Source organism: Protobothrops mucrosquamatus, unplaced genomic scaffold, assembly GCF_001527695.2.
Source record: "Protobothrops mucrosquamatus isolate PMUCROS unplaced genomic scaffold, P.Mucros_1.0 scaffold738, whole genome shotgun sequence".
NCBI lineage: Eukaryota > Metazoa > Chordata > Lepidosauria > Squamata > Viperidae > Protobothrops > Protobothrops mucrosquamatus.
Window position 1 is genome coordinate 649,643 of NW_015387011.1, and position 13,254 is coordinate 662,896.

General features: G+C 39.1%; 1 protein-coding gene across 2 annotated transcripts; it reads right to left on the reverse strand.

The window, feature by feature from the left end:
- Positions 1-4,505: 4,505 nt before the first annotated feature.
- On the reverse strand, positions 4,506-7,926 carry LOC107289641 (olfactory receptor 2G3-like). Of its 2 annotated transcripts, XM_015818435.1 has the most exons (2): positions 7,915-7,926; positions 4,506-5,420 (listed from the first exon to the last, which is right to left on the reverse strand). In XM_015818435.1, exons 1-2 carry the CDS (start codon positions 7,924-7,926, stop codon positions 4,506-4,508), a joined length of 927 nt encoding a protein of 308 aa, XP_015673921.1. The 2 variants fall into 2 exon arrangements, with proteins under 2 accessions (XP_015673921.1, XP_015673920.1); XM_015818434.1 differs by lacking the exon at positions 7,915-7,926 and having other exon boundaries at positions 4,506-5,447.
- Between the last annotated feature and the right edge of the window lie 5,328 nt (positions 7,927-13,254).

Consider the following 13,254-nt stretch of genomic DNA (forward strand, 5'->3'; position numbering starts at 1 on the left):
CCAAACTCTAATAACATGACCTTTGGGACATAATAGGATTAATCCACCACCATTAGAATACCAGAAAGGCACACTGAGCCTTAGGTCAAAGTTCATGCCACAGGAACAACTCCAAACACAAAAGCCCAAGAAGGTATAAAAACCCACCACTCCCAGCTCCATGTGGTCAGCTTTCCCAGACCCTCATTTCTGTCTGGCTTTGCTCTTCAATAAACTACAACCTTCTTTCTAAAGCAATCCCCATTTTGTTTATTCCTGGCTTGGACTGGACCCTGATGAAGTTTTTTCTTTCAACAATTCTTTTTTATTTTTAATGTACCTGAATTAAAGGTTTCAATTTTATTAAAACAAAAAACAAAATCTAGAAACGAGCTGAAAAGGAGATGGAATGAAATGAAGTACAGTGTTACACGAGAGAAAAAGGACAAGAGAGTCAAGAAAAATATAAAAGAAAATGGAACAGAAGAAGATGGAAAGCAGGAGATACATGTAGGCAAAGGCTGAGAAGGTCTAAAAGATTAGTGACATCTGTGTAATGGTACTCTTGAATGTAAGAGGGAAAATATAGCATTGTCCCCTACTACTCACTCTATCAGTTCCTCTTCTGATCAGCCTCTTTAATTCAGCCTTGGTTATTCTGGTTCAACACTGCATCCCAAGGTATCAGCTGTGACTATGTGGAGGGTCTTGTGCTGCAGAAAGTAAGGACTGTTTGTGTGGGTGTCAGCATGTAGAAGGAAGCTGTTATCTTCTTATTATCTGCTGCATTCTGAAGAAAAATCTTGAAGAATCCTAGACTCCGATCCAACACTAATTAGGAGAGAGTTAATGATTGCAGCCATGTATTTCCCCTCCCCAAAAGGCTTTCCACCCTTGAGTAACATCCTCTGAAGTGGTGCTGTGCAGAGGAGATATACAGGGAAGGGCTAATTAGTACTTTAAGTAAGATGAAAGTTTTTAAAGTTTTTAAAAGTTTTATCATTATTTATTATCCAAGCAATATAAAAAGCCATTTGAGGAGGAGAGAAAGGGCCTCTCTCTGAGTTTTGGATTTTCATCAGCAGGGTACAGCCACAATTGTATTTGTATTTGTAAATGTCCCTTTGAATTATTAAAAGATCAACCAATTTCACTTGTACAGTATATCCAGGATAACATCTTTATATATATATATCACCCTTGTCGCTTGTAATTTTTAAATAAATATTCAAGTCAATCTCAGTTTTGTCTGTTAGAGCTTGTTCCTCTCCTGTAACACCACCTATCTATGATGACAGATATGCTTAAAATGAACTTCTCCATTCATTGTTCACACGTCTTTCAAAAGCACAATGTTAAAGTGTTTTGCTTCATTCTGTCTTAACAAGTTGACTATAATTCTTCTTCTCCTTTAATCTTTAGTATTGTCTAGTTCTGTCTAGTGTCCATTAAAGTCTCATCCTATTATTTCCCCCCCTAAGGAATCCAAACAACAACAATATCCCATTAAAAGGATTCTTATAATTAATTTATTAATTTCAAATCCATCCAGATACTTAGTCCATTTTTAATTTTTCCAAACCAAGACTCTTTTGCTGCTTATTCCCAAAAGTAAAAAAAATTCTAAGGCCTTAAATTGAAAAATAGAGTACTGTACAATGGAACAAATTCGTAAATTTGTTATCCCATTTGATAATAATGATAATGATAATAATGATAATAATGATAATAATAATAATAATAATAATAATAATAATAATAATAATAATAATAATAATAATAATAATAATAATAATAATAAAGTTGGAAGGGACCTTGGAGGTCATCTAGTCCAACCCCCTGCTCAGGCAGGAAACCCTATACCATTTTGGACAAATGGTTGTCCAGTCTCTTCTTAAAAACCTCCAGTGTTGGAGCATTCACGGCTTCTGGAGGCAGGTTGTTCCACTGGTTAATTGTTCTAACAGTCAGGAAGTTTCTCCTTAGTTCTAGGTTGCTTCTCTCTTAATTTCATTAAGAGATTTTTTTATTTTTTATTAACCTTCACTAAACTTCACCATAACATTCCTTCAAAATGTACTAAATTGGCATGGTATATGATAATGAATCCTTTTCACTTGAAAACATCTTTGATCACCTCTTTGCCACATCCAAAATTCGGGTTGTAGAGTATATATTAACTTGACAGATAAACCTACATATAAGTAAGATTTCAGGACAGTAGTGACTTAGTTTATTATTTATCACCAATGGTAGCTTGCTTTGCTTGTTGATTTATTTCTCTCTGTCTCCTTTTAATGATTTTAATTTGTATTACCCAATTCTTTTAAAGTTACTTTACTGAAAGTTACCCTAGATTTAATAGAGATATTTTAGAAAATTGATATAAATATATATAATAATGTTGTACGGTTTTAATGGTGTACCTCTGACTAAGGTGACCCTGAGGTCACAGATAAAATCCCATGTAACCATAGTGGTTCTCAGGGAACAGTTGATTGCAAAGAAACCCCCCCACACACAAACAATTTTTCCATTTCCATTGCTCCCCTCCATCATCCTGTCAGAACCTCCCATTCCCCCTCCTACCAACTAATCTCAACAGTCTTTCCACCTCCCACAGCATCCAATACAACTGATGAAGCTTCCAGGAGAAGAAGTGGTATGAGTCAATCTCAGTGGGGTGAGATGGTCCCTCAGGTAACATGGACCATACCATGACAGGCTTGTAAGGTGATCACCAATACCTTGAATTGCACCCACAAGCAGACTGATAACCAATGCAGCTCATGAAGCAGTGGTGTTACAGGGGCCATTCTTGGGGGCCCCAAAACTGCCTGTGTGCTGCACTCTGGACTAGCTGTAGCTTCCGAATGCTCTTCACAATTAGCCCCATGTAGAATACATTACAATAGCCCAGCCATGAGATGACCAGGGACTGAAAGACTGAGTGCAGGGAGTCCTGATCCAGGAAAGGCCGCAACTGGTGCACAACACAAAGTTGTGCAAAGGCTCTCCTAGCCATGACCGACACCTGTTTCTTGAACAGGAGTCATGAGTCCAGGAGAACCCCACATTTTGGACCGGGTCTTTCTGGGGGAGTGCCACCCCATCTAGAGTGAAAGATGACAAAGTCCCAGATCTTGCATCCCCAAAGCCATTCGGTCTTGACAGGGTTCAGTCAAAGCCTGTTGTCCCCCATCCAGTCCCCCACAGCTCCAGTCATTGCAAGAGAGCGGCCACAGCATCACTTGGGTCACCTATGGAAATGTTAGTTCTTCCTCATTACTCTCTGGACAGCTATGTATATCTCTTTGTTCCTCAATGGATAGATCAGTGGATTGGTCTTGCTTTTTCTCCACAAATTCACATGAATGTAGGACCCAACACTGATGATATAACAAAGATGTCAACTGTCCAGTTGGCATTTCCAGAAAAAGAAACTCCTGGGACATGATTTTACCAAGACTATAATACTTTACTGAAATTTTACATTGGTACAGAAGAAGCGAAAACAGCCCTGGTTTTCCCACTCAAAAGATTATTTAATTAAACAATAGATTCCCTCGCTCCAACCCACTGGGTCTTCATATTGTCCAGTAGTAATACTTCTTCTTGTTATGGGAAAAGTCCACTTCTCCATCGAGCACCTGCATTAGTGACCTTGGCGTTATCAGCACTAAGCTGTCAAAGACACCTCGGTTGCCTAGATACCATCCCTCCCATCTTTGCATGCCAAAATCTTGTCAAGCTATGAGCAAGGGAGAAAATGAAGGTGAAAGAGTGAATCAGTCTTGACAGAAAAGAAAATTAGGTGTGTCTACGAAGGATGAAAAAAAAATCACAATGCAGACAGGATTCGGCCTAACAAAAGCCGCAATGCAGTCAGAATTTGCTGGGGTGGAATAATATCAGTTCAATTTCTCTCTAAACGAACACAGCAGGAATTTCGGAAGATGCCTTTTTCATAAGGGAACAAATCCTCAAGAGACAATGATGACACGAGATGAAAGTGTGTTATCTACAACAAACTAACAAAACACTTCAGAAAATAAGTTCCGACAGGCAGTTTGGGCACTTTGTATACTCTTTAATTTACAGTCTTGTGCACTGCTGTGGTATCTAGATACGTTACGGTTTTATTATGGAAAAAAAAAGAGAGAAAGGAAAGTACAATGCAAACTACTGGAAGAATAACAAAGATTATTCCTGTTGAACGTTCAGATGCAGCTTCCAATTATGTGTTTATTTCTCCTTTGCTAGTCTTTGAGGAGCTTTATGTACCTCTTTGTTCCTCAGAGTGTAGATCAGTGGATTAAGCACGGTGGTGACAAAGGCATAGAAGAGGGAAAACATCTTGCCTTTTTTCACTTTTTAATTTACAGTCTGTGTACTACTATGAAAACTAGAGGTGTTATGTGTTTATTATGAAAAGAGAGAGAGAAAACAAAATAAAATGAAAACTACTGGAAGAATAACATAAAGAGTATTGCTGTTGAACCTTCAAATGCAGCTTCGAATCGTGTTTATTTCTTCTTCATTAGTCTTTGGAGAGCTTTATGTACGTCTTTGTTCCTCAGAGTGTAGATCAGTGGATTAAGCATGGTGGTGACAAAGGTATAGAAGAGGGAAATCACCTTGCCTTCATCACGGGAGGAGGTGGAACGAGGCAGCAGATAACTAAAGGTGGCTGTGCCATAGAAGAGCCAGACCACCATCAAGTGGGAGGAACAAGTGTTGAAGGCCCTCTTCCTGCCCTCAGCCGAAGGGATCCTAATCACTGCAGCTGCTATATAGCCATAAGAGATTGTGATGAGACTAACGGGTGCTAGAAGAAACACAACACTACCAGAAAGCATCAAAGCTTCATTAAGGGAAGTGTCAACACAAGCCAGTTTAAGAAAGGCAGGGAGCTCACAAAAGAAATGATCTACCCGATTCCGTCCACACAATGGAAGCCTAAGAATCATCACTGTATGAACTAGTGAGACACTGAAGCCACTTATCCAGGAGACAGCAGCCATTGTAAAACACAGAGAGTGGCTCATAATGGTAGTGTAGCGCAGTGGATGGCAGATGGCGGCATAGCGATCATAAGCCATGGCAGCCAACAAAATACACTCTGTGGAGCCCAGAGCAAGGGAGATGTATAGCTCAGCCACACAGGCACCATAAGTGATAGTCTTACTTGTTCTCCAGAAGTTCACCAGCATCTGTGGCCCAAGACTGGTGGTGAAGCAGAGGTCAAGGAAGGAAAGGTTGCTGAGGAAGAAATACATGGGGGTATGGAGGCCTGGATCTAGTCTCGATACCATGATGATGGTTGTGTTGCCTAGGAGGGTCATCAAGTAGCAGGCCAGGACAAGGGCAAACAGCAACATCTCCAAGTGTGGCCGGTCAGCCACTCCCAGCAAGATGAATTCTTGGTAGCTTTGGTTACTCTTGTCCCACAAGATTTCCCTGTTCATTGTCTATACACATTGAAACACACAAGGAATCCAGTTCAAACTATTGACAGCAATCCAGCATGATTGATTGATTCACACATTAGAAGTGCTGATTGAATGTTGTGTCCAGATATCTAGGTGAAGCTTAATTAGTAAACTCTATGAAAATGATTGGAGGTCCATATCCATTGGCACTGCTTTCTCACCTTGATGACCACAAAGAAGTAATTGTGTATGGATAGCAATCTAGAGGTTTACCTCAACTATGATTTTTTGCCAACTTCCCAGTCTTTATCTAAAAGATTGATAATATAAGGTCATTCCTTTTGTACCTCTTGTCCAACTCTCCTAATAGGATGTAGTTAGCTAGATGCTAAGCTTTCCCTTTTCATACAATGAATTTCCTGTGCAAAAAAATTCTTTTTTTTCTAGTGATACAAAACCTGCTCCCCTAATCATTGTTCAGTGAGATAGCCACTGCCACAAATACCTATTCCTCCACTAACCCCTAAAAACCTATTATATCTGTGAATGTAAAGCAGAATCCTACTGTGTGAGAAGTGAATGTGCTAATTATAGGGCAGAAAACTTTGCACCACTGGGCAGTATAATACAATTAATAGTTTTTGAAACTCTGTTTTGACATATCTGTCATAACTAAGAGGCTGAAAGGAGCCACACCTATAGCAGAAACCACATGTAATCAATATAAATTATTATCAATATAAATCAATATCAGTATAAACACTGCCCACAGTCCACCAGAATCCCTTTTCTAGCCCCAGAATGGGTAGGGTCAAAAGTTTTGGCTATGATTTTTAAAGGATATTTTAAAAGATAAGGTTCAAACTACTGCCTCAAATCATTGATATTATAGATGGGTTCCCTCGTCATATAATCAGTGGCTTAAAGTAAGAGTTTGCCTCTGATATTTAGAAAAAGCACTTACAATTAAAATATAAATAGGGCAACATTGACCTAATTTGTGAATGCAAAAAGTGCATCAATGAAGATGAAGGATGTTTATTTCATCCTCACTATTTGCATGTTTCTGGCAGATGCTGTTTTGCCTTTAAATGATCATCCTGATTGTGTACATTCCCTGACTGTATAAAAGATTATAGTCATATTTAGATCAGAATCTTCTTTGGAAAAAACTTCCTCCAATCAGGACAATTAGGGACGATACAGTATGTCCTCTGCTCCTCTCATGGACACAGTCTGTGAATTCCCAGATACTTAGACTCCTATCACAATACGGAGCAGTGCTAAGCTTATTAGGGGCAGGACTAAAAGGAATGGCAAGATTGATTGACTTGGGTGTCCAATTTTGTACAATAGGGCTGAGCTTTCTTGTGATGGCAGAAGGTCAAAATCCTAAGCCTCACCCTGACCCTGGGTCAACAGCCATATGCAATCTAGAGTGATGGAGGTTGCCCAGCCTGTTTTTAAACTGAGGGCGAGTAAGGATGAATGCCCTAATTAATCAACTGGTTGATTGATAATATACCATCAAGGTGTTCTTAGTGATCACATACATTTTCTCCATGACATGTTACAAAACTCCTTTCTTTAAAGGGTTGAGAGATAACCTGGAAGAAGATGTAACAAGCCAGGGGAGGAAATCCTTTCCAGCCAGTTCAGATGATTCTAAGACTGCAAACAAACAAACTTATATAACAGGGAACAGAGGTAGATTTGATTACTTATAAAATATCTGCCTTTTGTTCAGCAAAGGAAAGGGAACTGCATGGACATGAAGCTCAATTCTGAAGGACATGGGCAAATCGCAGCATCCCCTAGATTTGATTAGGATTTCAGGCGTTAAATATACTAAGATTCTGTGACTCAACCACCTGCTTCATTTCCATCATCATTTCCAAGACGTCGTCACCTGTCTTGCACAAGTAGGTTTTCCAGAAGCTTCCTTACGGTTTCTATATAACAAGGAAAAAAGATGTCTCAATTAAGTCTGTTCTGCTGGATCCCTTCCCCACCCTGCAACACGTTTGTTCCTTTATTCAGGTATTCCTTTATTTATTACATTTATCTCTCACTGAAATCTGCAGACTCTGAGGTTTGAACAAAACACTTCCTGAAATGCTCCTTGCAGAATAAATGAAAATTTCAGGAAACCAGGCGATAAAATGTCATCTCCTACTTCATAAACAGTGGTGGGATTCAGCCGGTTCGCACCACTTCGGCAGAACCGGTAGCTAATTTTTTTGTTGCCCAGGCCCAGAATGGACTTCCGGAAGCAGCATCCACACAGAGAACCAGTTGTTCGCATATTTGAATCCCACCACTGATCATAAATATCTCACGCACAAGGAATTAGGAAAGAGCTTCAGAAGATGGACAGCCAGGTACAACAGAAGATCAAGTTTCTACAGATTTAACAGTGAAGGAATTTCAGCAGATACTGTATCAAAGAAAGAGACATAACTGAAGCAAAATTCAGTGTTCAAGAGATGAGAAATGAAAGAACACTCCAGTCCATCTCCCCCTCCCGTCCTTTTCTCTTGACCCTCCAGCAGCCTTGCCGGTCTACTTAAAATCTACTTTTCTCTCTTTCACACTATTTATCAATTATAAGGTGACCAATCGTCCTCCTTTAGGGAGGACAGTCCTTCTTTTGTACTCATTTAAATAATAATTAATAGGCATGTAAGCATAATTACAATATAAAATGTTATTGTTACAAATGTTTTTTATTATGCATTTATCATATTATAGTGTATTCTGTATTGTTGCAATGAATAACATGTTTTATTTACGATATTTTTTTCTTCAATTTATTTGTGTCCTCCTTCTCATTGTAAAAAAGTTGGTCAGCTTATGAATTAGATTCGTATCCCACCTTCCACTCAGAGCCATTGTATGTGGTGCCTGTTCTTCCTTTCTTTCCCACAAGAAGCACCCAGTGAAATAACAGACACACACACACATGATCCCAGGTAATATTTTTCATACAGGTAAATTCCCTACCCCATGAATTATAGTTTAATATTTGTGAAGTCAACTTTACCAGGCATAAATCTTACTGACTTTATGCTTTTCAGCAAATTGCATATTAATTCTCAGATCACCACCATCAATCCAGCACACTTAAATGAAAGAACAAAAGGCAGATAGATGAATCTAGGCAATTGGTGGGAAACACTGGAAAGATATTCATTAGGAAGGGATTACAGATCGGATAGGTACGAGTCAGTTGTGATCAAAATCTAATTAACTTTTCAGTTTGTCCTTTTCCATTTTGACATTAATGTATAATTTTAGAAATAAAAAATTGACCTTCAATTTGAATATTTCTTAGCATATATATTTTTGTGCATATTTACTATGTACAATGTTTTCCACAATATAATTTTTACTATGCAGATTTTTTTGAAATATATATTCCTATACATATGTCCCCTAAAATTGATAATTATTTATTGGTCTCTGTGTGCATCTATATCGATGCTTAACTAGATTGTGGGTTTTATTGTTTAGCTGCATTCCAGTTTGCATCTAAGCTGGGAACTATATATTGCCCAATTTTGTATTAAAATTCAAATCAAATTAATTTCTTATTTCTAGCACTAATATCAGTAAAGATTGTAAAGAAAAAAGTCCATTAAAAAGTGATATTTTACAATGAACAGATACATTTAAAAATCACATTAACACCTTGGAGCAGAGTCTAGAAGAGTTAAGACCTAGGAGAAATTTATTATAGCTTCAGCTGACCTTTGGTGAAGTCAGCTATAAGCAATGAAAAGCTAGGTTACAGTATATTTCATGATCAACATCCACTCATTTCTAGAAAATATTCAAATGTTCTAAAATAAAGAAATTTTATGCTTCATAATTAAAAAAGGAGCACACATCATAGATGATCAGACAGATGAAATAGATAGATGATAGATAGATAGATAGATAGATAGATAGATAGATAGATAGATAGATAGATAGATAGATAGATAGATAGATAGATAGATAGAATCAGTGTTTCTCAGCCTTGACAATTTTAAGGCATGTGGACTTCAACTCCCAGAATTCCACAGCCAGCATTGCTGGCTGTGGAATTCTGGGAGTTGAAGTCCACATGCCTTAAAATTGTCAAGGTTGAGAAACACTGAGATAGATAGATAGATAGATAGATAGATAGATAGATAGATAGATAGATAGATAGATAGATAGATAGATAGATAGATAGACAGACAGACAGACAGACAGACAGATAGACAGACAGACAGACAGATAGAACATGTAATCTTCTCCTTTACTGTAACATATATACATGTATGTGTGTGTGTGTGTGTGTGTTCACATGTGTGCGTATTACATAAGTAACTATAGCTCCATTCTCCAATCTCACCTGTGTCTGGATAAGAGAAATTTGCTACCTCTTGGATCATCTGGATGCGTTGACTTGGATGATCTTGGATGCCTGTATGATCTCATCTAAGAATCCCTAATTGTGACTCTTTTTCTACTTCTTATGAAGAATCAGCCTCAACTCAAGGAGCAGTTGATATATTTTTCAGGTCAAAATAGTTCCCACTGGAGCATCTCTGAATGGACCTTTCTACTCAGGAGACTAGAGGTTGAGCTGAAAAGTGGGGAGACAGATTGTTGGGGAAGGGAAACTCCCTAAAAAGAGAACAGAAAGAGATACTGATGAAACTGGATGCAAGCTAATAGAAATATTTAGATAGAAACAGAGGAAGAAAGAACTGAAAAGGGTTGTCAGGAATGAAGGTTGAGGCAATGAGCAACATGAAAATAGACTGAATAGCCCATAGAGCCCAACAAGGCTTAATCTCAAGCAAATGGAGATAGCATTGTAGCAATAATTTCAGGACCGTTTTTGACTTGATCCTATAGGGAAAGAAAGCTAAAAGCAAAGTTCAATGCATCTTTCTGTTTAAAGAAAAAAAAGAGAGAGAAAATACACTGGAGAGACAATAATAAGCAAGAAGGGGAAAACTTGCAAGTTGAACATTTGGAGTGTTGAATAGGAATAGGGCAACATCAAAGGAAATGGGAAAGGTAGAAGGGAAAGACTCCCTCTGTCAAAACTCTGATCAGCCCACCTTCTTCAGCCAAGCATCTTGGCTGTTCCAAGTCAGTGGTGCTCCAGATAAATGTGATATCATACAGACACACAATAATCAATCTGAGAAGGCAGAATGGTAGACTTTATGGGGGTTTTCTGGGATAGGGAGAGGGAGGAGAAAGGGAGGAACATTTAATGAAATTGCTATGTAGTAAAGTTGCTGTGTAGCAAAGTTGCCACAGAGCCTCAGGGCACCAGGACTCAAGATGAACAATTAGTGGCAAGCAAGACACTTCCCTCCAGAGTCCAGCAAAGCCCTTGAAACCATTTGCAAAGGCTCACCCAAGAAGGATAGAGCAGGGCTTTTCAACCTTTTCACCCATTGTACCACTTTTAGGATATGGCAATATCCAAGTACCACCAGTCGCTTAGCAAGGTGTCAAAAACTTGATGACCCAAAAAAAAAGGAAAAAAGTGATAAAGTACAGATAGTCCTCGACTTACAACAATTCACTTAGTGACTGTTCGAAGTTACAATGGCACTGAAAAAAGTGCCCCCCAAACCACAGCCGAGCAAGACACCTGTCTGCCCACCCAGTGGCGCTCTTCCTCCTGTCCGAGGTTTTCACTGTTGTGAGCATTTCTGTTGAGGATTGGCAGTGGGGGTGGGGTGGGGGGGTGTTTGGTTTTTATTTCCCGTCTGCTGGGTGGTTGCAGCAGGTTTTGGTCACTTCACATGACCCTGGGACACTGTGACCCTCATAAATATGAATCAGTTGCCAAGCATCTGAATGTAAATCACAAGACCTTGGAGATGCTGCAACATTCCAGCTGATCGGCGCTTCTTCTGGGCTCAGCAGAAGCACCAGGATCAGTGCCGAGCTCCAGCTGGAGCCTGGCGCTGATCCTGGCGCTTCCACTGAGCCCTGACAGCCCTGCAGCTCCAGCCATCTCTCGCTCAGGCTTGTGCGGTGCTGCCACCAGTTCAGCTCATTCCCCTTCCCCGCTACCACTTTTCTAGGATGGTCGCATACCACCTGCCAGGTGCCAATGTACCACAGGTGGTACCCGTACCACTGGTTGAAAAGCCCTGGGATAGAGGGTGTCAGAAAAGTGACAGGAGCAAAAATGCAGGAGTGAGAGCAAGTGATGTGCAAAGGTTTGGACCAGCAAACAAAGGAGTACATTTCAAATGGTGTCAGAAAATTGAATTTGCTATTGCAGGAACTGTATGGGGGAACAAATTTCTGTGTAGCCTTTCTAGCACAAGATGCCAAGTGAAGGGTGGTTGGCAAGAAACAGACACACACAGACTTCAATTGTTTGCTTCTTATTTTGTTAAAGTTGGACATACGCATCTACACACAATTCTGGGTAAAACCTCTAGAATGCCTTTGCCACCACATCCAATCTAGACCCACCAGGAGGAGATTGGGCACCTGCATTCTCCATGGACTTTCTACATTTTTTTTGCCACAAATTGTATTCCAAATGTTGGGAGCATTGCAAAAAACACATGTGCATTCAGCAGGTCTATATATTCTTGCTCCACTGTTCAACAGTGTTTTCTCTCTTTCTCTCTCTCTTCCCCCCCGCCTCAGGTGCCAATATGGAAACACTTCAGCAGTCCTGCTGGGCCTGCCTTGGTTTAGTCCGGATAGGAGTTTATAATTCGCATGGCCACAGTGGCTATAACACAACTCATTATGGACCAAAACACACAGTAGATCACTGGATGGCTTTGTTTAGGAGATTCTAATGGGTTCCAGAAACCCCTGGAGGACTTTCTAGGCAACATGGCTGGTACTCAGGGTGAATATTTGTATGCCAGTGGTCTACATAGCAGTTGATCTGGTGGTTTATATGTGTTTATAAACAGGATCTCTTCAGCTCCACCCAACTCTGGCCTTCTTAATCTTCCCTTCCGCTTGAGCTATTTACTGCTTTATTTATCAATTTGTTTTGCAATCATCTTTACACACTCTCTTTGTGTGAATAAACTGCCACAATGTTCTTTGTTCATCCTGGTCATTCAATTTATTTTCAGCCCAGACTGATCCTGTCACTTGTTTTATCACAGACTTTTCTGGCATTCTCCATTCACACCACATTCAATTTATCTGTGTGTATCTCTTTATGTAACCAATTCTCATTTCCATATCAGTATCTACAAACAGGTCTTCTTCAGCCCCATAAATTGGTCATAACTAGTGTTGTCTTCATTGTCCTTTAATGCTCGACAAGGTATTTTATTCTCCCGAGCCTTTTAATAGTATGCTAATATGGATGTGATTATTTACTTTCTATTGCTACCGTAATTTTTTTCATTGATAGTTAATTTCATTCTTTAATTTATTTGGCATTTCATAAAAATATTTTATTAATTGTTGTAACTACCACATATAAGTTCAAAACATTTTTAGCTTTATTTTTTAATGGCAAGCAGCAGAGACATGTTTCATATCAAATAAATTAAATGTCAATTGTTTACACCCTGTAAACATCATGGAAGGGTATTTAATATTATTATTATTAATAATAATAATAACAATAACAACAACAACAACAACAACAACAACAACAATAATAATAATAATAATAATAATAATAATAATAATAAAGTTGGAAGGGACCTTGGAGGTCATCTAGTCCAACCCCCTGCTCAGGCAGGAAACCTTATACCATTTCAGACAAATGGCTGTCCAGTCTCTTCTTAAAAACTTCCAGTGTTGGAGCATTCACCGCTTCTGGAGGCAGGTTGTTCCACTGGTTAATTGTTCT

Excerpts from the sequence above, each read along its gene's own strand:
- LOC107289641 (XM_015818434.1), bottom strand. The coding sequence starts at position 5,447 with ATGAACAGGGAAATCTTGTGGGACAAGAGTAACCAAAGCTACCAAGAA.